Below are 23,691 nucleotides of genomic sequence, written 5' to 3'. Positions count from 1 at the left end.
CTCTCGTTCTATATAGAGATTCAATGCACCCTGGAGTCCCGAGCAACCGGTGATTAAACTGCAAATGGTCGAGGAGCAACCGGTGGGCACGGTGCTGACTACATTGCAGGCCAGCGATGAGGATTCCAGCATTGGTGAATTCAACATAACGACCAACGATTACTTTGACATCAACTCCACCACGGGCGTCATCTACACCACGTCTCGATTGGACTACGAGCTGGTCAAGGAGGTCAAGTTCATGGTTACGGTCAGCGATACGGGTGTGCCAGCACTGACGGCAACAGCAGACATTGTTGTGGACATCATCAATCTGAATGACAATGAACCACACTTCAGTCAGTCGGAGTACTACTTCAACATCACCGAGAACTCGCCACGCGGCACTGTTGCCGGCAAAGTGGAGGCACACGATGGCGATGTGGGCGCCTTTGGGGAGCTCACATACTCGTTGATTGGTGAGAACAACAAGTACTTCAGCATCGATGCCTATACGGGCAATGTGATGGTGGCCAATGCGTCTATACTAGATCGAGAGCAACTAAAGGAGCTCACGCTGTCTGTTGTCGCACAAGATAAAGCCCCGGCCACTGTGCAAAAGTCTGCCACGGCAACGGTAAGCGATTGTGCCTTAAAAGTGTTTCTTATTTGTGACTCACACCAATTCTTCTACTGCAGATTCACATCAACATTCTGGACGTTAACGACAATGCTCCTGTGTTTACACGCTCCACTTACAACTCGACTGTGTCGGAGAATGCCGCGTTTCAACCGCCGGCTGCATTGCTTCAGGTGCAGGCGACTGACCTAGACGAGGGACTTTATGGCGATGTGCGTTATATTATCATCGCAGGCAATGAAATGGCGCTGTTCAAACTGGATGCCCAGTCGGGAATCATCTATCCGGCCCAGAATTTGTCCGGCAAACATGGCAACTACGAACTATTAATTTCTGCAAGGGACACCCAGGGATCGGGCACCATGGAGAGCACAGCCAAGGCACTAATCACTGTGCTACGAGTGAATCGCCATCGTCCAGAGTTTGTTATCCCAGCCCTATCGAATGCCACCATCGAAATTCCAGGCGATATTGTGCAACCCGATTATTTGTTGCTTACGGTGAAGGCGCAGGATAATGACACCGATGGCGGTGGCAGAATCAGTTATCATCTCCAGGTGAACAATCTTAACGTGCAGGAGACCACAGAGTTCAAGATCGACGAGGATACCGGTGAATTGCGGGCCAGGCAGCAGCTCAATCGCAAAAATCGCGCCAAGTAAGCGATGACTAATATCCAATATACTATACCTATTTTCCATCTATTTGCTCTACTAATATTTATTGTTCTTGCAGCTATGATATTATTTTGGTAGCACGTGATTCGGGTAATCCGCCCTTTGAGTCACTTCGTCTGCTCACGGTGAGCATTGTGGATGCCAACGAGAATCGTCCCGAATTCCCAGATGCCGCCAATCCCTACAAGGTGTCGATCAATGAGAACAGTGCACGTGATGTGAAAGTAGGACACATTCAGGCTGCGTCTCGGAGCAAACACAATCGAGACATCTTCTACTACATGCTGCTGGGCAACGAGGATGGCGCCTTCTATGTTGACAAACTGACCGGCGATATTTTCACGAATAAGAGTTTGGATCGTGAACAGACCGATGCTTATACACTATACATATTGGCCAGCATCAAGTCGGATTTGGATATTTCGGAAGAGGAGCGCGCGTCTTTCTCCATTAAGACTTTGAGTCGAGATAATACTGTTGCCAAAGTGCTGATCACAGTGTTGGATGAAAATGATAATCCGCCTGTGTTTGAGAAGTCCATTTACTATGCCGGTGTCAATGCCAATGCCAAAATGAATGCGGCCATAACACTGGTCAATGCCACAGACGCGGATCAGGGCAAGAATGCCAAGTTCGAGTACATGATTGTTGCCTCCAATCTTTACAAGTTTGGTGCCAGCAAATCGACAGGTTCGATTGTGCCCAGTCCGTTTGCCATATCCCAGGATGGTCGAATAACGGCCAACACCATTATGGCCGAGTACAATCAGGATCGCTTTGAACTGGAGATCGTGGCACGCGAACTGGAGCAGCCACAGCGCTCCGCCAACACCAAAGTCAATGTAATAAGAAAGAAACTTAATCTAATGATAAAAATTTAAAACTAATGGTTATTGTTTAATAGATCTGGGTCTTTGACGGCACACAGCTGGTGAGAGTGATTCTCTCGCGGCCGCCAGAGGAAGTCTACCAGGAGCAGGAGGAAATTATAGCGGAGCTGCGTAATGCGACACAGCATCGCATTATTGTGGATGAGATACGCTTCCATTTGGACTCGATTGGTCGCATTCGTATGGACTGGTGCGACTTGTATTTCCATGCTGTTGATCCGCAGACACAGCAAATCGCGCCTGTCGATGAGATCCTCAAGGACATTGACAGGAACTATGATTACCTCAAGGTATTTACAATTTTCTTTAATTAATCTGTTTCCCCATGTAACTCGCTTAAATTTAATTTCAGGATTATTACGCTGGATTTGCAATTGAAAATGTTGTGCCCGCTTATATAGCTATTGTGCAGGATGAGTTTGATCTCGCCGTTGCTGGCTTGGTGGCTCTGGTCATAGTGCTCTTCGTAGGCGTAATTAGCTTCATTGTGCTGTGCTGTTGCTTGAAGCATTGGAATCTCTCGGTACCCGTTGAAACGCGTCGCAAGGAGGCGTTGATAAAGAAACAAATTATCGAAGATTTGAATACCACAGAAAATCCGCTTTGGATCGAACAGTAAGTAGTTTTATATTCTTTAAATCTGAATTTTGTTAATAAGTTTTTGTTTCGTTTGCAGAAAACTCAAGCTGTACGAAGAGCAAGAGCTCACCATGCAGGTATTTTCAGAGCCTGATCATATATCCAACTCGGATGCGCCTGGACATCTGGATCATCGCAGCTCGCTGGAGCAAGTGCATCATGGCCAGTCCGTGGACAACACGTATGCCACCATCCAGCCGCGCAACAATCAGAATCGCTTAACCGCCGGCTCTGGCAGCAATGGCGGCGGCGGCTCCATCTCTATGCGTAGCGGAGGAGCTGGCAGCGCTGGTGGCCTTGGCGGTGCTGGACTGCTGCTGACGCGCATAGATCCCCACGTCAATGATTTTGCGGATTATGCAACGCTGCGCAACAACCGAGCACCATCTGTAATTTAATCTTTTAAATAATATCGAAATCAATCCAAATTAATGCTTTGGTTATTTGCAGATGTACGAGTTCACGGGATCCACATTTCAGGCACCGATACGAGATGGTGACGATGCCGTGGCCGAGCTTATTTAAGCAGAATAATAAGCTCTCCATTTGACAGCTGACAGCTAAATTGTAAATTATATAGTAGCTATATCTATCTATACAGATATTTAGAGAGAACCCCGAGCCCTGCTTAGGTTTAGTTCAACACTGATCTGATCTTTTGCATTTCCTCAGTTTGCAGTTGCGCACAGGATACACATTACACGCATGCAAGATACATATACATAAGGTATATAGCTACAATAGTAGTCGTAGTATCTGGTATGCCAACGAAAAAATATATAGAACTCAATCGATTACAATATACAGATATCACGCACAATAACTATTGCTATTGTGTAAACATAATGAAAACAGCTACAAAATCCCCATAGTGGAATTTCTCCCGCATAAATAATGACAATAATATACTTGTATATCTCTATATATATATAAATATCTATATATACATGCATGCATATATACGAATATATTACCGATGTCTAGTTTAATATCTAAGCGTTACTAACTAACTATATACGGTAAATAACTCCACTCGATTAACGAACAACGACGCGATATTAGTTTAATTGACACTGATTTTGTATTACGATTAAGTTAACCGAGTACTCGAAGAAAAGACTAAATTATTTGCTCTTCCAATTATTGTATTAGTTTAGTTTTTTTGGTCTTGTAACTGTTAGCGTTAAGTTTGATAGTTTAATTAGCCACGCTTGCTCATACACCAATAAGTTAATAAGTTTAGTTAATATAGAAATGGATAATGTGCAACACTCCAATTTGCATCTATACAAGAACAGAGTCAAAACTCATTGGTTTGCATTTACAATATACGATGTGACGAACACCACGAGGTTCTACTCGTCTAAGCCTACTCTGTCTAGCTAACTTGCCGGCTCAGTTCAGGGCTGGGGTGGGTCTTTGGCTTCGACTGGGTAGTAAGTCATCATAAATTAAAGTGTAGACAGAGTGTAATACTAGGGGAGAGGGACAGTACTCATCTCGCATTATCTCAAACGCTCGCACATTCAGTGCCCAATTAGAATTAAAAGTTTAACACATTATTGTTTTCTTCTCCATGATATACAGTAATTTAATAAACATACTTCATTTTGTTTATAAAAATTATCTCTAGTTAACAATAGTGCTTGATTTATTGAGCCTTTATTTATCGTTACGTTAGTTTGTTTTACTTAAACGGTTGTCTTCATGACTTAATAATACGAAAGATAGAGAACCAACACGGAACACACGGAATTGAGAACCTCACAATCACAACCCCAATCAACTATAATATAGACACGGCTATGCCGTACTTACGCACTTTCCATCGATGTTAGCAGGCCTGATAACTGATGAATCCGTCGTAGCATATATGCTTGTTGATGTTAGCTGTTAAAGATGATAAAGGGTTATGGTTATCAGGCTTTCAAATCCCTATGAACCCCATGTTGGCTGTACAAAAGTCGAAAAATGAGTTAGTCGATTTTTGACAAGTACTAATACAAATTCAATTTAATTATTCAATTTAGCAAACCATGTTGGCACTCTTAGTGCATTTTGCGAACGAAAACAATCCAATGCAGATGGTGCCGGCGTGTTTTTTTGTGGAGCCGTAGATCTCTCGCCGGAAGATCTACGCTCCTTTGAACGTCTCTAGTATCGCCTTCGCTGAGCCGCTATCGAATACCGTTTGATAATCTGCAGCGAAGATTTGCTGCCGCAAGATTATCGCCTTATTCCCACTCTAGCTGGCTGTTCGCAGCGAGGTTCGCTGCCTTCACCAATTCTCCCTTAGGCTTGCAGGTTAGGGTGAATATCCGCGTGCGCTTCACTAGTGGCACCTGTTCAACAGGTGGGGAAGGCGAGGACCGCAATGTGCAACACCTATTACACTCTATGGAGGGTCTAGCGTGTGCAATTGCCAGCGGTATGACCAATAAGCTGCATAAAATAACATTTTACCGCAAGGTCTAATCAGATTGACACTACTTACCAATCAGTGGCAAAGAGAAAATTTAGCAATTCTAAATTCTCTAAAAGAGCCGGCCAATCCAAGTTGGGACAAAGAAAATCTCGAATGCCCAAAAGTGTTGGCATTCCTTTCTCGGTTGCAGTATTATTTTATATTTATTTTTGCAATTTTTCTTTGCAAATTTTTGGTCTGATGTATTAATGTTCTCAGTGAAAAAAGTGCATAAGTGAAGATGGCTGCCCTTAGTGAGTGCTCAAAGCATCTCTGTGTGGATCAATGCAATACTTACTCCCCGTTCGATAGACTCAACAGTTGAGCTATGCTAAGTGGAGTTGCCAACTTAATTAAGGCTTTGGCGCATCAGCTGATGCTTTGATTTGTGACAATCAGATGTTTATTTGCAACTTTGCAACTTTAATTTGCAACTTTAATTTAGACAACTACCTCACAACAGCAGATTTTAATCGAGAGTTCAATCGAAGACGTAAAATCTGAAAGAAGGTAGTTACTCTTTGAATTCCCACAAGTCTTTAGCATGAAATTGACCAATTTCCTTGCCCTCTAAATTTTCTAATAGGTATAAGGCCTGTCCAATTTTTCGTTTTACTCGTGCCTTAAGGCCGACTGGTGCAAGCTTAGCGTTGAAATTGTGTGCCATATTGCTCAGTGCCCAGTTACGCTTAATTACTGTCTGGCCAACTTCAAAGGTTCGTTGTTTAGTACGAAAGTTATACGATCTCTGATTCTTTTCATATGCCTTTTTCAGATATTTGTGAATATCAGCACGGATTTTAGAAAATTTGTCAGCACGATCGAGTCGAGCAGTTCCTTCACTTAAGAGATTCAAATTTTTAAGTACTGTGTAGTCTTTACCATGCGTCATCATATGTTGTCCAAATACAACATAGTACGGTGACGCGCCTATCGATTGATGTATGTTATTGCGTAGAGCACAATTGATACTGCTAACATATATATCCCATTCTCGCTGGTCTGAACGAATAAATGATCTTAACGCCGCATTAATGGATCTATTGACTCTTTCAGCTGCATTACTTTGAGGGAATATGCTCCAGTGAACATGTGTTTGATACCATACGAAGACAAAAATGCAGCGAATTCTCGGCTTTTAAACTGAGTGCCGTTGTCGCTGATTATGAACTCTGGTGTGCCAAAACAGTTAAATACAGTGTTGCGCAAGTGATCAATGATTATTAAAGTCGAAAATTTCTTAACTGGTATAAGAAATGTGAATTTTGAAAGATGATCTAGGATGATAAAAATTCCAATATTACCAAGTTTTGAGCGTGGAAACGGACCTATGAAATCTATGTAGAGTCTTTGAAATACTCGCTCACTAATTGTTTGAATACCCATTGGCGGCTTTAGATTTTGTGTCGGGTATTTTGAGGTTTGACATATTTCGCATTTGCTAATAAAGTCTCGCACTTCCACTACCATTCGTGGCCAATAAAAATGCCTACGAATGCGTTCTAGACACTTCGCTGTGCCGCAATGTGCTGACGTTGGGGTACAATGAGCTGAAACTATCACCGAATTTCTGAGAGATGTAGGGACGTACAGTTTCCAGCCATCGCCAATATCTTCGCTGACGTCGGAAGGCAATACTGCTCTGTAATATAAATATCCGTCTATGATTTTGAAATCCGGAAGATTGGATTTGCTCATCTTCTCTTTTAACTCGACATAATCACTTTCGAGAAATGCATCCGAGTTTAAATCTATCTCTGGTAGTATTTCGAGCTCAACAACATCTACATTTTCTTCGAATGCTCTGGAAAGAGTGTCAGCGACTACATTTTGACTGCCCTTTCGATGTTCGATCTGAAAATCCATTCCTTGTAGCTTTAACGCCCACCGAGCAAGTCTGCCATGAAGGTCTGTTTGATTCATCAACCATTTCAGACTTGCATGATCGGTTATAACTTTGAATGATTGGCCTTCTATATACATACGGAATCGCTTAATGGCTAATACAACTGCCAAGCATTCTAATTCCGTTGTAGAATAATTTCGTTGTGCTTTGTTCAACTTTTTCGACATATATGCAATGGGTAGTTCGTTGCCTTCTGCATCAAGTTGAGCTAATACGGCGCCGATGCCATATGTTGAAGCGTCACATTGCACTATGAATGGCAACTCATAGTTGGGATGACGCAAAAACGGAGCAGCACATAGTCTATGTTTTATTGCTTCGAACGCATGTTGGGCCTCTTCATTCCATTCAAATTTCTTTCCTTTTAGCAGCTCTGTTAGTTCAAAGATGACCGTTGAGTACTGGGGAATAAAACGCTGGTACCAACCAGTCATGCCCAGGAATCGTCTCAGTTGGCGTCTGGACTGTGGCACCGGAAATTCGGAAACGGCTTGCACTTTCATTGGATTTACTCGAAGTGTGCCTTCTCCTACTACATGGCCTAAGTAATCTACTTCTCGTATTCCAAACTGACTTTTGGTAACATTTATTGTTAGTCCCGCTTTTCGTAATCTATTTGCCACTTCGGTCAGATGCAGTAAGTGGTCTTCAAAGTTAGAGGACATGACCAATAGATCATCTAGGTATACGAATACGTGTTCCTTCATGTCATAGGAATTACTTGATCCATAAGACGACACATTGTATGAGGTGAGTTACACAAGCCAAATGGCATCCGAGTAAACTGATACAAGGGTCTATTTGGTACCGTAAAAGCAGTTTTGGTCGCGCTTCTTTGTCTAGAGAAATTTGCCAAAAGGCATCTTTTAAATCGATTTTGGAAATGCACTTAACAGATGGCAATCGACTTAGAAGACCTTCTAAGCTAGGCATGGGATATGCGTCCTTCTTCGTCACTGCGTTTAGCTTTCGAGAATCAAGACATAGACGATCTTTGCCAGGTTTAACAATCAAAACCACAGGCGAGGACCATGCAGAGTTCGAAGCTTCTTCTATTACTCCTAAACGTAACATGCGGTCAATCTCGGCACAAAGTCGCTTTTCTTTAGCTGGAGATATGGGATAGTATCTTTGTTTAATGGGAGTACTATCTCCTGTGTCTATAGAATGTTCAAGAAGTGTTGTTTTTCCTAAGCCGTCCCTTTCGCATGACGGAAAAAAATCAACAACTGCTTGTAATCTGCGTTTTTGCATTACTGTAAGAGACAATTTGGGTATCGTTTCATTTTCAATTTCAGATTCAGTTACTGCATTAACATAACTAACAGAAATTCCAAATTTATTCCAAAAGTCAATTCCGCAAATAACATCTTGCGTGATGGCGCTAACAATTAGGAACTCAAACGATTGCTTTGTCGAATTATATTCGATTGGAAGATTAATGGTACCAGCGACCTTTTGAGGTTGTCCATCAGCAGTTTTAACAAATCCTTTGGATTTAAGATAGTTAATATTATTTTCAAGAATGTACTTTGCTAAGTTTCCTCCGATCACGCTTTTATTTGCTCCGCTATCGAGCAAGGCCAAACAACGCTGATCGAGAATGTTGAGGTAAGTAAAGGGTCGTATATCGTTGTCTTTATTTACGATAGCTGATATCCTATAAGAATTTAGTACACGCTTTTTCGACCAAAATGTATGCATACGATGAGCAGCACGCGATTTTGGAGATGTGTGTATTTTTCTTAATCGCAAATGATAAGGTATAAAATGTCGATGAATTTGTAAGTCAGGTAAGTTATTCGATATAGCAGGTGGTTGAGAATACTCTAGAGAATTTGGTTCTATTTTTAATTGCGGATATCCGCTTTTGGTGGTAAGCGAATACCCTTCTGCGAGTTTTCCTGTTTGGTTTTACATTTTGTACAGTTTGGTTTATATGTGTCAAGTTTTCCACATCCATAACAAAATATGCGACGTGATTTCAGGCAATCCTGGTAACGATGACCAATTTCATCGCAATTCCAGCATTTGAAATTATCAGAATACTTCATAGCATTTACATCTGCTGATTCTGAGTTTTCATCTTCAGAGCCTAACTCCAGGTCTTTTTCTAAAGCAATCTCATGAATAACTCGGTTGGGGTTATTCGATCGATTTTGATGTTTAGGCAGTTGGGAGTAGAATTCTTCATGTTTGTGACATTCTCTACGAAGGATAGCTAAATTTGAAATTGGAACATGTAACAGTTCATGTCGAAGATCTGGTTTCAAATTCTGTTTAACATAAGAGACCAATTCGGTATCGGATAGACGAGAATTAAGCGTATCTGCTATGTTCAACATAGCATCCAAATATTCATCGAAAGGTTCATTAAACTTTTGTTTCCTGCGCCGTAAGCTATCTTTTATGTCTTCATCGGTTCTTTGATTTTGGTATCTTTCGCATAAACGAGAACAAAGATTATACCAATTCCTATGATGAGAGCTACGATGAAATCTCCAATAGAAGGTTAACGCTGGACCTGAGAATAGTAAGTGAGCAAACTGATACAACGTATCAAAGTTTCCGCTCAAACAACGAGAGGTCAAGCAATTTATTCGATATATAAAGTCGTCGATTGGTATATCAGTTGGTGTACCACTGAACTTAAGATGCCAATTAACAATGGTACTAGAAATTCGGTCAGGCCGATCGAGACTACCAGATATATTTCCTGATTGCCCCAATCCTTCGTTATTCTGATCTGGAATTTCGTTATCCCATTCCAATTGCGGTTCCTCGGAACGAACTATTGGCGGTTGGGCGGCAATATTTAAGTTTCTAAAGGCAAATTCAACCTGATCAGCGATAGTAGCGACTAGTTCCGCTCGAAAGTTATCGAGTGAAGAAGTGATAAGTCCTTGAACTCGTTGTTCAGACACAGCTGGAACGGGTGTGGTTGTACTTCCTGTTGATGCTCGGGGTAAGCGACTTTCTCGCGCAGCATTTTGATGCTGCCTGGAAGTAGGTACATTTTGTTCTAAGCTTGCCCTATGTTGCCAAGAAGGAGATTGTGCGGCATTTCTCATGAGATTCTCTCTCTGATTAGCTCTTGTTTTTGGTCGATCTCGCGGTTTAGTGCCAGCGGCTCCCGAGGCATCGCGTGAAATTGGGGTGCTGCAACTGTATGAAGCATGCTTAACCCTTCAGATTGTTCTGAGCCAAAAATATCTCCTATCCTGCACGGCTTTTGCAAGTTGGACAAGTTTCGCTAGTATTGAGCCAATTGGATATACATTCGGAGTGAAAGTTATGACTACAAGGAGTTTTTACTAATTCAAATTCAGACGATTTTAAATCATTGCAAATTTTGCAAAGAATTAATGAACTAGCTGATGCGAGGTTTTCGTGGCTGCGAGTAACCGGCATAATGAATTTAAGTATGAATGTGAACTAGTACGGTATTCGATATTGACAAGGTAATTGACAAAAATAGGTTTACGATATGCGATAATATAGTGTTCAAGTTTTAAGTTTTTAAGTTTGGGACTTACCCTTCAATGCGATTTTAAGACAATGCGAAGTGTGTACTGAGAGTCTGAATCTACTTTAATTAGTAACGTATTTGATGAGTGTTTGTGATTGAAAGAGGAACAGATCGATATTAACCAATACTGAACAATTCTCGATTTCAATACCACAACACAATATTGTGTACTGGGCCTAACAATGATTCGGTAGAGAATCGAAATTCATCCAATTCTACAAAAAATTTCCTTAATCACATTATTGGCCAGAAAATTGTATTTAGCAGGTTTAATTCATTGATAACACTATCAATTAATGAATCCGCTATGTATGTTCTTTTCGCCTGGTCTGCTTCCGACTTTCTCATCAGTAAACAGCCAATCCAGAAGGCAGAAAATTCATACATCTATGTTTTCAATAAAAAGAATGAATATTTTGATGACGAAATTTTTATTTTGGGCACATTTTCCATAGGCCTCACGAGTTGGGCGCCATTTAATTATGTGACGAACACCACGAGGTTCTACTCGTCTAAGCCTACTCTGTCTAGCTAACTTGCCGGCTCAGTTCAGGGCTGGGGTGGGTCTTTGGCTTCGACTGGGTAGTAAGTCATCATAAATTAAAGTGTAGACAGAGTGTAATACTAGGGAGAGGGACAGTACTCATCTCGCATTATCTCAAACGCTCGCACATTCAGTGCCCAATTAGAATTAAAAGTTTAACACATTATTGTTTTCTTCTCCATGATATACAGTAATTTAATAAACATACTTCATTTTGTTTATAAAAATTATCTCTAGTTAACAATAGTGCTTGATTTATTGAGCCTTTATTTATCGTTACGTTAGTTTGTTTTACTTAAACGGTTGTCTTCATGACTTAATAATACGAAAGATAGAGAACCAACACGGAACACACGGAATTGAGAACCTCACAATCACAACCCCAATCAACTATAATATAGACACGGCTATGCCGTACTTACGCACTTTCCATCGATGTTAGCAGGCCTGATAACTGATGAATCCGTCGTAGCATATATGCTTGTTGATGTTAGCTGTTAAAGATGATAAAGGGTTATGGTTATCAGGCTTTCAAATCCCTATGAACCCCATGTTGGCTGTACAAAAAGTCGAAAAATGAGTTAGTCGATTTTTGACAAGTACTAATACAAATTCAATTTAATTATTCAATTTAGCAAACCATGTTGGCACTCTTAGTGCATTTTGCGAACGAAAACAATCCAATGCAGATGGTGCCGGCGTGTTTTTTGTGGAGCCGTAGATCTCTCGCCGGAAGATCTACGCTCCTTTGAACGTCTCTAGTATCGCCTTCGCTGAGCCGCTATCGAATACCGTTTGATAATCTGCAGCGAAGATTTGCTGCCGCAAGATTATCGCCTTATTCCCACTCTAGCTGGCTGTTCGCAGCGAGGTTCGCTGCCTTCACCAATTCTCCCTTAGGCTTGCAGGTTAGGTGAATATCCGCGTGCGCTTCACTAGTGGCACCTGTTCAACAGGTGGGGAAGGCGAGGACCGCAATGTGCAACACCTATTACACTCTATGGAGGGTCTAGCGTGTGCAATTGCCAGCGGTATGACCAATAAGCTGCATAAAATAACATTTTACCGCAAGGTCTAATCAGATTGACACTACTTACCAATCAGTGGCAAAGAGAAAATTTAGCAATTCTAAATTCTCTAAAAGAGCCGGCCAATCCAAGTTGGGACAAAAGAAAATCTCGAATGCCCAAAAGTGTTGGCATTCCTTTCTCGGTTGCAGTATTATTTTATATTTATTTTTGCAATTTTTCTTTGCAAATTTTTGGTCTGATGTATTAATGTTCTCAGTGAAAAAAAGTGCATAAGTGAAGATGGCTGCCCTTAGTGAGTGCTCAAAGCATCTCTGTGTGGATCAATGCAATACTTACTCCCCGTTCGATAGACTCAACAGTTGAGCTATGCTAAGTGGAGTTGCCAACTTAATTAAGGCTTTGGCGCATCAGCTGATGCTTTGATTTGTGACAATCAGATGTTTATTTGCAACTTTGCAACTTTAATTTGCAACTTTAATTTAGACAACTACCTCACAACGATAAATATAAATAAACAAATAAAATCAAAACAAAACTGAAAATCTTTTAAAGGGAAGTGAACTTATCCGGTTACCTGGATACCATGTAAAATCCTTACCTGTTGCTATTTGTTGACTTGTGAATAACAATTTTCCTCGTTGCTTGCCGACATTAACTCAACCCTCTAGGGATTTTCCTCAACAAAGGCATTTCAGCATTATTCAAATCATCAAAAATTACTGAACACGTCAGACGGAGTACACACAGAAATAATTTCGACTATTGAATTTGAAGAGAAAGCGCCAAAATCAACAAATAATGGATGATGTGGAGATTGCAAGTGTGGGCCAGTTCCAGACGCTGGTGCGCTACAACAATCCGGTGCTTGTCGTAAAACATCCGGACAAGAAAGGAGCCCCATTAACTGAACTTGAAATGAAACGCCCGCAAACAGCTGGAGCTTTACTAGATACCAAAAAAGAGACTGAGGAAATATTGAACTCCATACTGCCACCACGTTGCTGGGAAGAGGATGGCCAGCTTTGGCAGCAATCTGTATCTAGTACACCGGCAACCCGCCAGGATGTCATCAATTTGCAGGAAATGCTGGACACGCGCCTGCAGCAGACCCAAGCCCGTGAGACCGGCATCTGCCCTGTACGCCGTGAACTCTATTCCCAGTGCTTTGGTAAATTGTTGCGATACCTCCATTTTATTAAGCACTCAACAAAAATTCGTACATACAGATGAGATCATACGCCAGGTGACTATAAATTGTTCGGAGCGCGGTCTGTTGCTACTACGCATCCGCGACGAAATTGCCATGTCTATGGAGGCCTACGAGACTCTTTACTGCAGCTCTGTCGCGTTTGGTATGCGTAAAGCTTTGCAGGCCCACGAGGAAAAGGAAATGTTGCGCGACCGGGTCAAGACTTTGGAACAGGATAAAGAAGCACTTGAGGAAATCATTTCTGATATGAAGATGAAGCAGGAACAAGCCGAACGCCGTAACGCCGAATTACGCGCTTCGGAAGAGAAGAAGTTCACCGAGGAGATCACGTTCCTCAAGAAGACCAATGCACAACTCAAGGCACAGCTCGAGGGTATTACAGCTCCAAAGAAATAAACGTGCCACATTGTGTGTGCGATGGTGTATGGTTTGTGTTTGTCGTGTTTAATGATTTGTTAAAACTTATTGCAATTAAATGTAGTGAACAACTAAGACTCGTCTGTTTTTGGGGTTTGTTCTGTAGTCTGCTGGGTGGAGGACTCCGTATCCGTGTCAGCTGGTGCTTCCTGTTGTTCTATTTCGGTCTCGTCCACGTTAATCTCGTTGAGTATGGGCGTTGGCTTGAATACAGCTGCCGTTTTCTTTTTAGTTTCTTTTGCAGCACGTTTCTGAGGTGGCTCATCGTCGAGCTCTGTTGCAGCGACAGGTTCCTCTTTATTCTCGTCGTTATCATCCGTAGGCAACTGTCTACGCATAGCGCGTAGTTCTTCTTCGGTGGGCAGTGTATCCTTCATCTGTTCCATTTTCTTTGTGTACAGTTGGTAAACAAATTCTGCCATTTCAGACATGTTCTCTATTGTCCTAGAGTCATTGCTGACCGGATCAGTGGTAAATCGCTCAGTTGGATAATCATCGCTTGACACTACTCGCAGCTTCAGCGGACGTTGAGTGAGCTGTAAATCAAAAGAATTGCAAATTAAATATTCTATTTCTTTAATTGTCTAACTCACCAATTTAAAAGTCTGTTGTAGTTCCAGGCAGTTCTTAAACAGCGAGACGCGACCAAAGACATAGAGACCGAGTCGAGCGCGACTCATAGCCACAACCAACCGACGAACATCACGTAGATGTCCCACAGCCTTGGTGCGCACCAGGGAGATGAGTATGTAATCATTCTGTTGGCCCTGATATTTGTCCACGGTGGTAATCTTATGCGGCCAGCCAATGAGTGGATTGTTGCCGCAGCGCGCATTGATGACATCGCGAATGAGATGCTTCTGACCATTGTAAGTGGTCAATATTGATATCTTGGCAGCCGGATAACCCAGTAGACGCATGTACATATACAGAGCCACAACATATTCCGCCTCGGCAAGGTTCTAAGCAAAAAATAAATGGTTAAAATGCGGAATATGTAACCATGGCTGCACTCACCTGATAGAAGTAAGGATTGGGCTCGCTTTCACCCACGCCCTTGAAGTCTTCTACATTGATTAGCTGATAATCGTATGCCAAACCAGCATTTGCTTTCTTGTACTCGTCATGCTCGAAAATGTGCTGCAAATCCGCCAGCTTTTTGTAGCGCCACTTGTACAGATCGCAGATACTGGAACGTGCACGACCCTGGCCATCCAGATCGACAGTGGGTACGCCGAGACGGACCAAACGCGTGAAGAGACTCTGTTCCATGTTAGAGTACTTCTGGAAGGCCATGTTCTTGATGACAGGCGGCAGCTGGTGGTGATCTCCAATCATAATCCAGCGCTTTAAACGATTTAGCCCATCAAGAGGATTCTGCAGCAGCAAAGGAATAAATGTTTCGATCTCCAAGATCTGCGCCGACTCCTCCATCAAGATGTTGTCATAGCGGAAGCCTAGATTAACCAGCTCTTTACGCTTGAGGGCTGCATGTGTACAGGTCATGGCAATGATCTTTGCCTCTTTCACTAGCAAATACTTGGAGCGATCGAGTCCTGTACGCAGCAACTCAAAAGCGCGGAACTCCTCCAACTCTGTGAATATGTCCGAGATGTAGCGGAAGTTTGACTCGGCTATACCCATGAGTTCCGCAAAGCTGTTGGCCATGAAGAGTGGTTGAGGTGCATCCGCAAAGAATTTAGTGAAGGGAAACTCCGTCTCAAACAATGCGCTCAACTTCTGCATGTCGGTTTCCTCACGTTGCGACTCGATTTGGCTCTGGAATTTTTCCCAACGTGCCATCACATTGTATAGAAAGAAGTAACCTGCCGTCTCACAAGTGTACGCATTATCGCCACTGACACCGACTGCCTCCTGAAGCCGTTGCACTTGGCTGAGCAGATCCATGCGTTTGGCCAGCACATAATTGACACGCCCGTAGCGACTGTAATCCTTTTCGGTCTCGAGCGTCTCCTCGCCATGACCGAGACGTAACAGATGGCGTTCATCAATGTCCAGCGCCATAATCTTCTCAAAGAGCTGATTGAGTGCCTGATTGGAGTGTGTTACAATAAGAGTGCGTTGATTGGGCTGATTGTGATAGATGTTGGAAATGATTTGCACGGCAACATCCGTTTTACCCGTTCCCGGGGGACCCACCACCAGCGTTAGACCCGGCTGCATGCCGGCCCTGATGGCCTCAATTTGAGTGGGCGTAAAGCGTATGCAGTTTCTGAAAGTGTAAGATGAGGATGTGTTGTAAGAGATGTTGCAAGAAGATTGTTCGGCTACTTACTGCTTAGGCTTGTCACTGGGATAGGGACCTCTTGCCTCGTACTTGTATGGCTGCACAGCAATGGATTTAGTTGTAGCTTTCTGCTCCGTTTCCTCCTCGTCATCACTGTCCCGCTGCGCGGCAACATCTTCAAACGTAAGGCGATATGGTGGCTCCCTGCTTCCCTCGGCAGCGTCACACTTCAGTTCATAGTCGGGAAAACTAGCCTTCAAGTGGTCGTAGTCGAGGAAGGTGTCATTGAACTCTAGCGTGCGCTCCTGATTGGGCATATTGCTGTAGTGTGCTGCACCCGGATCGCCGTAACCTAGAAGTATATCATGCAGCCAAGGAGGAACCACACACTCGGTGTTCATTAGATGGCGTATGGTTTCCAGCACGGCCTTGAAATTGTTCTCCTTTGGCTTGCGACGCATCAGTATATTAAAGCTCTCGTAGACATCGTCCGAGCCCTGTAGGACAGAAAAGTTGTGAATTTATTGCTTCATGTAAGAAACTTGCACACTTACGTCCTGCAAATCGTCCATGTCCATGCGATACTGATTGGAGTCCAGCCAGACGCGATAACTGCGCTGTTCGCCAGGCATCTGCGGCCTTGGCTCAGGTCCATCCTCAATGACACGACCGTTGGCATCCAGCATGCCCTCTACCTCACACCCACGCACACTGACTAAGCCCACTTGAGGTATGAATGACTCTCGTGGATTATATTTGGTGCCATAGGGTTGTGTAGGTTTGACAGTGATCAGAAAGCAGACGTCGTGTTTGCGCAGATTTTCCCACTCCTTCTTGATCTCATGACGCACCGAAAGTGTTACGCCCACATCGGCGCGTACTCGTGATGGCTTTTTCTCGCCTAGATGCGGCTTGGCCACTTCGACAACGGCAAAACTAGCAATGGGCAGTGCCATGCGTGCCCAGCCACCAAAAACAACGTCGCCATCCTCCGATTGCCAAGGTAGCATGCGACTAACTGCATCCTCGATGTCCTGACGGATCTCGTATGTGCTCTCTAGTCGGAATAGATTGAAGTTGCGCAATAAATAATCGTGGAGCGTAAGGAACTGTAAGTTGAGCTTGGGCAGTGCCAGACAAGTGTCTCCAGTGTAGTACTCTGATGGCACCACATTCTCATCCCAAATGATCTGCTCTGTGGGATACAGCGGCATCTCATTCAGTGCCTCTAGTTGTGAGCAACGCTTTTCATGTCGCGTCACCAGTAATTCACGCAGGAATTCCTCATCCAAGCGATGCCATTGAAAGGGCTCTACTGCCTCATCTGGGACCAAATTGAGGAACGATGCAATTTGTTTGAGCCCATTCGCATCCAAAGTACCAAAGTGTTTCTCCAGCGACTCACGATTGTCAACTGTTGCCACATTGGACAAGGCAAAGGTGCGCAGTGAGGTGAACTTCGCAAACATGGCACGTTGCAGTGAGGTGATCTTTTTGTAATGGAGTTGGGTCATATCGTGATCCGTCAGAGAGTTGCCCGTCACATCGTTGATTTCGAAGCGGGTGTAGAACTTGAGCATATCCAACAACTTAACGAAGGAGAAATAATATTATAAAAAGTTGCATTGGTGAAAATTACATTATCATGATAACTACAAGCATATTATTGTAACTGTTCTGTCATTCTATTATCTGATTATTTTAGTTTTGTACTATAGTAAGTTTTATTTGTATTGGTTTTTTATTTTTTATTGAATGTTGAACTTGCAGATAGATACTAACTACATGGTTTCGTTATTCCTATTAGTAACTTTTTAATTTATAAATTTAATAGATTAATTATAATACTCATTTGTTAAAATTACTATAAATCAAGTCCCTATCTTTATTTGATTGAAAATAGCATTATAATGTTTAGATAGAAGGCGGCGTTCTAGACCTTATACACTAGAAACATTCTTTGTCGGTTGAATGGTATTAACATGACAATTTTTTTCCAGAATTCATCGATAGGGTAATTATTGGCCGCACTGGTTAACAAAAAATATTTGCCACAAATATTCTATTAAACGAGGGAGAAGTTTACTTAAAATCGTTTCATAATAAAATTATAATGACAACTTTGCTAAACCGCTCCTGCATTTTTCCCCCATGTGCATGCATTGAATGGAACGTATTTTTTACTACCTCACTATGATACCTGTTCCCAACTCTACACAAAACCCACACAGACACAAAGCGTTGCTCTCTTTGGCAGTGCAACACAGGTATCTTCGACGCTAGCTGCGATGTGACGTGTTGTGAGCCGGTCTGCGATTGCCGCTTAAGGGCAATACGTCATCATTTTGGGCAAGTCGAGCCTCAATTAATGAGAGTGAGTGAAAAGTCTACAAACTGTCAACCTTAACTTGGCATTGGGAGACTACGCATAGAGCGTTATAGAGAGCATAAAAAAGCTGTTTTAACTATGTTTGAAGGAAGTCCTTTTTGGGAAGTTAAGAAGTACAGGAGGTAAAATAAACGTGTTTGGAAATCGGATATCCTTTTGTAACTCTATATGTCATGCTATAATCGAAAGGTGAACCGAACACATGTATATCAAATCTATAGCAGTCTTTTAACTTGAAGGGAATTTTGAGGTGATTTGTAACAAAAATATATACATACACACACGTATATGTATGGTTCATTAGTATGTGTGATATGACAAGGGTTTCCCACAGGAGCATTGGGGAAGCGGGATTGCAGCAGCGTCAAAGTGCTGACAAGTGGCGCGTAATGAAAGACAAGGCACGCGTTTTGAATTGCTGCTGCTGCTATTGTGAGCGTTTGCTGCCTGCTGCAGTTTCTTAGATAAAGTGCTTGGCAGTCTTATCACATCATCACACATCGCCAGACAACACAACAACAACAAACAACGAGCCAGGCGCACACACACTCACACAACAGCCAAGACACAAACATATAAGGGAAGACGAGGGACTGCCGGTTCTTTGAGTCGTTGCCAATTGATAATTTCCGTCGCTTAATTTAAACAACAAAAAACACTGTTCACGTGTGTGTGAGTGAGTAAGTGAGACAGAGAGAGGAAGAGACAGTGCGAACACACATCTAAAGCCCTGCTTCAACTTTTTGTATGCTTGGTGGTTGCTTGTAGAGAATAAAAATTTCAAGGGGGCAACAGAAAGTGGAACTCTACACTAGGCCCAATGCCAATGCTATTGCTTGGGCTGCTTCTCTCCCGCTAGCTCTCTGTCTCGCTCTTCACAGTCTGTATTATGCTAGTGACTAGAAGTTAAGAGCGTCAGCAGAGTCAGCGTAAGAGCGAGAGAACAGTCAGTCAGTTAACAGTAAGTGTGAGGGAGAGTGCGAGCGAGTCTCATTCGACTTCTCGATTTCTCTCAGTCTCAGTCAGTTGCTGGTCGTCGTCGCAGCATTTAGTTGTCTTTTGGAATTTTTGCGCAAACTGCATAAAAAATAACAAAACAACCACAATAAAGAAATGTTTAGTAAATAAGCAAACGAATATTCAGAGTGTGAATGTGTGATGAAAAAAGAAAAGTTTCGGCGAAACACAAACATAAACGAATAAGAACAAAAGAAGAGAAAAACAGTCACAGCTTTAACATAGTTTGGTCATGCAAGTCATGATCTTGGCTCGAAACCGGCATCAGTCACAGCCTTGATGACGCATTCGATTACGAGCACGATACCCGATTACAACAACGAATACGAAAACGATTAAAAGTATCTGTATCTTTAGCTCTTGCTGTTTTATTCGCTTGAGATGCTTGGCGCGCAAATTTCGCCGTACCTGGGCAGCTGCTTTTTGCTAGTCTTGTTAGCCACTCTGCACGCTGTTTTTGTTGTCGGCGCTCATGTGGCCGATGCGCCACAACTGGCCAATAACAACAACAACAACGATGCGAGTGTAGTGCTGGTGAATAAATGCTGTGAAAAGTTCGAGATACACGTGAATAACACATGCCAGCAGGTCAACGAAACGGGTGAGCATAACTAGGCTAACAAATACAGAACACAGTGATTTGGTTGTCAATGGCAACGCAAAGCGCTCAATTAGCGGACATAACTCGACCAGGCCATTGCCGGCTTTGGGCCATTCAACTTTATGGATTTTTGGGCTCGTTGCATGCAACATATGGCATGGCAGACAGCCTAATGGCCCATTTGCTGGCAATCAATTGCAAAAGGGTCCCCTTCACTTAAAAAACTATGGTAGGGAATGCAGCTCCACTTTGAGGGGTGATTTAACATGACGTGAGGCGACAGCTGCTCTAATAACTATATCAATGATTTGTACACTGTTAAATTGACAACAATTGAAAGTTATTTGTTTAGCTATTAGCATCCATTATTATGCGAGCTGCGATGATTTAATCCATATGTTAATCAAATTCGCCAACAATCTGGACTATGATGCATTGTTCCAGCAGAGTGCATCACATTCCGGCCGTGAATATTTATAGACTTTGAAGTGTTTTTAATGATTCTCTTTGTTTCAATCTGGCCCCATTGTTCAATTGAAGTCATCGGATGCTAATGCATTGTTTTATATCATTTCATTGCTTTTTAAATATAGACTACTTTGAGCCCATGTTTACCAGCTATGGGGGCGATCAGAACAGAAATGTGGCACAATTCAAGTTCGTCATTGGAATGCCCAACTGTGGCTCCAAGCAAATGTGGCCCGTTCTCGACTATCTTGGCGTAAGTGGTGGAAAGATCAATGAAAAGATGGGCTGCTATTGATTTACTGATTCTTCTCCTGCAGAGCTACGATAAATTGGTGCTTCTGGATGATGGCAAATTGCGACATTACACCAATGCCGAAGATGAGAGCGATGAACGACGCGGCGTCCAAAGTGATTACGACGAAGACATGGTGGAGGCCAATAAGCCACGTTATTATGACTACGAACTGGGGCAGTATTGCCTCGATAAGGTAGCTCACTCAGCTAAGTTGGAAATACAGCCTTCTAATGTAGTATTTCTTATCTCTTCCAAGGCCATTTCTCCGGAGCATAAACACAGCCTTTTTGCTCACATTTGCTTGGCGAAGAAGGAGAGCAGCTGGAATGACTCAAACTTTCTGTTGCGCAAAATACTCAATCCCATATTCCACGGCATATCGTTGATCATTCTGCTGGTAATCGCCATCATTTACTTTATTCTGCCCACCCTAAGGTTAGGATCGTTCCATAGATGATTTCGTATTAGACGCCAAATTATTCATTGCGTTTTGCGTTTCTTTAGCAGAGATCTGGTTGGCAACATTGTGACCACCATTGCAATGTGTCTGATGGTCAGCCAGGCAGCGGATCTAGTCTGCATATTCACAGATTTCACCAACCATGTTAGCTTCATTGTGGCCGACATCATTTTATGCTTCAGCTTGCTGGCCGCATTCTTTTGGCTCAATAGTTTTGGGTATTACATTTGGAAGACATTCCGCTCCAGAAATGTGTTTCTGCGTGTGACCGATGGACGCAAGTATTGCTATTATTCGGCCTATGCCTGGGGCTGCACAGCCATTATGGCGGGCATGGCGGTCTTTGCGCATTTCTTTCTCGATGCGGACTCGTATAAGAAGGAGAATATGCGGGGAGAACAGCAAACGATCGGATGGCTGGGTATCTGCATCTTTTTTGCGCCCATTGCCTGCACCATCATTATCAACATTTTCTTCTATGTTACCACCAGGAAGCTAATCAATCGTCGCACAGTCTACGGACGAATTGCGCACAAACTAAAGGCCAAGTAAGTAGAAAATTCTTCTCTATTTAAAAGGATTTAAATGATTTGCATTTGCTTTGCAGCTTCATCATGTTTTCACTGATGCTATTGGTCATGTCCTTTGCCTGGCTGTTCCTCACAATGTCCTGGCTGGCCCTGGACGGTCTGCTCTATGCACACATCATTGTGAACGCATTCCAGGCTCCTCTGCTGCTTTACATCTGTGTGTTGCGGCAGCGACACGTCACTTTTTTGCTGAAGAAGTCGTGTTGCTACAATGAGCCGCCATCGGCCAGCGATTGGGGCGATGAGATGCACTACATGAATGGTGGTGGTGGCAACGACTATTGAGCAATCGATCAGCAATAATTTTAAGCTATACTCTAAGTGTTTTTCTTTAGTTTAACAATGTGAAACATTGGCGATTTGTACTTATTACTAATTTATGCCACCCGAGCAACTAATTAAACAAAACAAAGTCTGACACATACCTGACCAAATAGTTTTCCTTCCTCACGCTGCACCAACGGGCTCATCAACGCCCGCACTATCAAATGGCAATCATCGAGTACAGTGTTAAAGAAACGACGTGTGGGCAAGAGCGCTTCCAAGTCAATGATGAACTCGAGGAAGCGCTCGCAATAATGCACCACATTGCTGTTGAGTTCGCCCTCGAGTGGAATGCGTTCAAGAATGCGCAGGAAGTCAATGATGAGATTCTGCATAAAGTGGCGTTCCCACATCACGTCCGGCTTAGGACTGTCTTTCTCCTTCTTCTGCAGCCGTTTCCAGTACTTGCGCCACTCGGGCACATCACGCAGCTCCTGCTCGCGACGTCCTAAAGAATGAAATTTTGATATAACTAGATCTGCGATATAAATGATTAAATTACTTACTCGGTTGCAAACAATGCCACATGGAGAGCGAAACTAGACGTTTTGCCTGCTCGCGGCACAGTTCGATTTCCATGCTGTTGAAGCAGTGATTTAAAAACATAAGCAGCGCAGTTCGTTCGCGTAAGGTGCTGCGATTCTCAGTTGTTCCTGGCTTGGGCAAACAAGTCTCTAGAACATGCCGAAAGAATGCGGGATATTGCTCCGGCAGTTGCTCGAATACGTTCCAAACTTCGACGCGTTCGCGAAACTTTTCATTGGCCATGATCACAATGGACATGAGATGGGCATGTGTTGCCTTCTCGCTCTTGTAATTGGGCCACAAATACTGTTCGAGATATTGACTGAATTCCAACATGTTGATGCGGCGTGCGCTGCTTTTGCCGCTGGACATTTCATCAGCGTAAATCTGCTCAATGATGCCTGCATTATAGGGCAAGTGCTCCGCCTTAGTATCGGGAGACCAATATTGGGAAGCAAGCTATAAAAAATATATTTTTTTAGTTTATCCTCGTAAACGTTTAACAAATATCGCATCACGCACCTGCCAAATAACATCAGAGCTAAACTGGTCCAGCGTAAGGGCGCCCGACTTTTCCTTGACCTTTTTGTTGGTCTCCTTGGGAGCTGCGGCTTGGGTTTGACTTCTGCGCTTCATTTTCGCACGCTAAATTAGCAAAAAAAAACGCAAAAATCACAAATTTACTAAACGAAAACAAAACGCCGGCTACAAAAACGACTTCGTGTGACCACAAACTAAATTGCAAGACATCTCGAGTTGTTGTTATTAAAATATACCAAATAAACTATAAGAGAGCTTGAAGCCCTGAATAAAAGATCACGACGTCACTATATTTACTTATTTTGACT

General features: G+C 42.8%; 4 protein-coding genes across 7 annotated transcripts in view; 3 read left to right on the top strand and 1 right to left on the bottom strand.

Moving 5' to 3' along the window:
- The window catches only part of LOC132785085 (cadherin-87A), a 54,383-nt gene extending 50,438 nt beyond the window's left edge, over positions 1-3,945 (top strand). For all 3 annotated transcript variants that reach the window (XM_060791067.1, XM_060791068.1, XM_060791069.1), the window contains 7 exons: positions 17-616; positions 679-1,277; positions 1,355-2,138; positions 2,201-2,476; positions 2,539-2,801; positions 2,863-3,214; positions 3,276-3,945. In XM_060791067.1, the coding sequence (XP_060647050.1) occupies positions 17-616; positions 679-1,277; positions 1,355-2,138; positions 2,201-2,476; positions 2,539-2,801; positions 2,863-3,214; positions 3,276-3,350 (2,949 nt within the window). In that variant the 3' untranslated portion in view covers positions 3,351-3,945. The remainder of the gene's footprint in view (positions 1-16; positions 617-678; positions 1,278-1,354; positions 2,139-2,200; positions 2,477-2,538; positions 2,802-2,862; positions 3,215-3,275) is intronic.
- An 8,946-nt stretch (positions 3,946-12,891) lies between these two features.
- Positions 12,892-13,996, top strand: LOC132785091 (putative inner dynein arm light chain, axonemal). The gene is made up of 2 exons (XM_060791077.1): positions 12,892-13,467; positions 13,526-13,996. The coding sequence occupies exons 1-2, from the start codon at positions 13,098-13,100 to the stop codon at positions 13,903-13,905; spliced, it is 750 nt and encodes a 249-aa protein (XP_060647060.1). The 5' UTR covers positions 12,892-13,097; the 3' UTR covers positions 13,906-13,996.
- LOC132785086 (RNA helicase aquarius) lies at positions 13,933-23,586 on the bottom strand. Its single transcript, XM_060791071.1, has 8 exons — positions 23,366-23,586; positions 22,825-23,302; positions 22,420-22,766; positions 16,729-17,763; positions 16,223-16,671; positions 14,944-16,159; positions 14,520-14,888; positions 13,933-14,462 (listed from the first exon to the last, which is right to left on the bottom strand). Exons 1-8 carry the CDS (start codon positions 23,477-23,479, stop codon positions 13,998-14,000), a joined length of 4,473 nt encoding a protein of 1,490 aa, XP_060647054.1. The 5' UTR covers positions 23,480-23,586; the 3' UTR covers positions 13,933-13,997.
- On the top strand, positions 19,600-22,521 carry LOC132785090 (probable G-protein coupled receptor Mth-like 5). Of its 2 annotated transcripts, none has more exons than XM_060791075.1 (6): positions 19,600-20,181; positions 20,775-20,902; positions 20,967-21,137; positions 21,201-21,379; positions 21,449-21,952; positions 22,012-22,521. In XM_060791075.1, the coding sequence occupies exons 1-6, from the start codon at positions 19,962-19,964 to the stop codon at positions 22,277-22,279; spliced, it is 1,470 nt and encodes a 489-aa protein (XP_060647058.1). In that variant the 5' UTR covers positions 19,600-19,961; the 3' UTR covers positions 22,280-22,521. The 2 variants fall into 2 exon arrangements, with proteins under 2 accessions (XP_060647058.1, XP_060647059.1); XM_060791076.1 differs by having other exon boundaries at positions 19,601-20,181; positions 21,452-21,952.
- Positions 23,587-23,691: the final 105 nt, after the last annotated feature.

This window comes from Drosophila nasuta, chromosome 2R, assembly GCF_023558535.2.
Source record: "Drosophila nasuta strain 15112-1781.00 chromosome 2R, ASM2355853v1, whole genome shotgun sequence".
Taxonomy (NCBI): domain Eukaryota; kingdom Metazoa; phylum Arthropoda; class Insecta; order Diptera; family Drosophilidae; genus Drosophila; species Drosophila nasuta.
The sequence above is the reverse complement of the archived record's forward strand: the minus strand, read 5'-3'. Positions and strand labels throughout refer to the sequence as shown.

What these genes read in the sequence shown, in the direction of transcription:
- LOC132785090 (XM_060791075.1), top strand. Translation starts at nt 19,962, where the DNA reads ATGCTTGGCGCGCAAATTTCGCCGTACCTGGGCAGCTGCTTTTTGCTA. An exon ending in CCGTTCTCGACTATCTTGGC is followed by an intron (nt 20,903 to 20,966) that starts GTAAGTGGTGGA and finishes CTTCTCCTGCAG; the next exon opens with AGCTACGATAAATTGGTGCT. An exon ending in TTTATTCTGCCCACCCTAAG is followed by an intron (nt 21,380 to 21,448) that starts GTTAGGATCGTT and finishes GCGTTTCTTTAG; the next exon opens with CAGAGATCTGGTTGGCAACA.
- LOC132785091 (XM_060791077.1), top strand. Translation starts at nt 13,098, where the DNA reads ATGGATGATGTGGAGATTGCAAGTGTGGGCCAGTTCCAGACGCTGGTG. An exon ending in ACTCTATTCCCAGTGCTTTG is followed by an intron (nt 13,468 to 13,525) that starts GTAAATTGTTGC and finishes TCGTACATACAG; the next exon opens with ATGAGATCATACGCCAGGTG.
- LOC132785086 (XM_060791071.1), bottom strand. Translation starts at nt 23,479, where the DNA reads ATGAAGCGCAGAAGTCAAACCCAAGCCGCAGCTCCCAAGGAGACCAAC. An exon ending in AAGGAAAACTATTTGGTCAG is followed by an intron (nt 17,764 to 22,419) that starts GTATGTGTCAGA and finishes TCCTTCGTTAAG; the next exon opens with TTGTTGGATATGCTCAAGTT. An exon ending in CCAATCCTTACTTCTATCAG is followed by an intron (nt 14,889 to 14,943) that starts GTGAGTGCAGCC and finishes TTTTTTGCTTAG; the next exon opens with AACCTTGCCGAGGCGGAATA.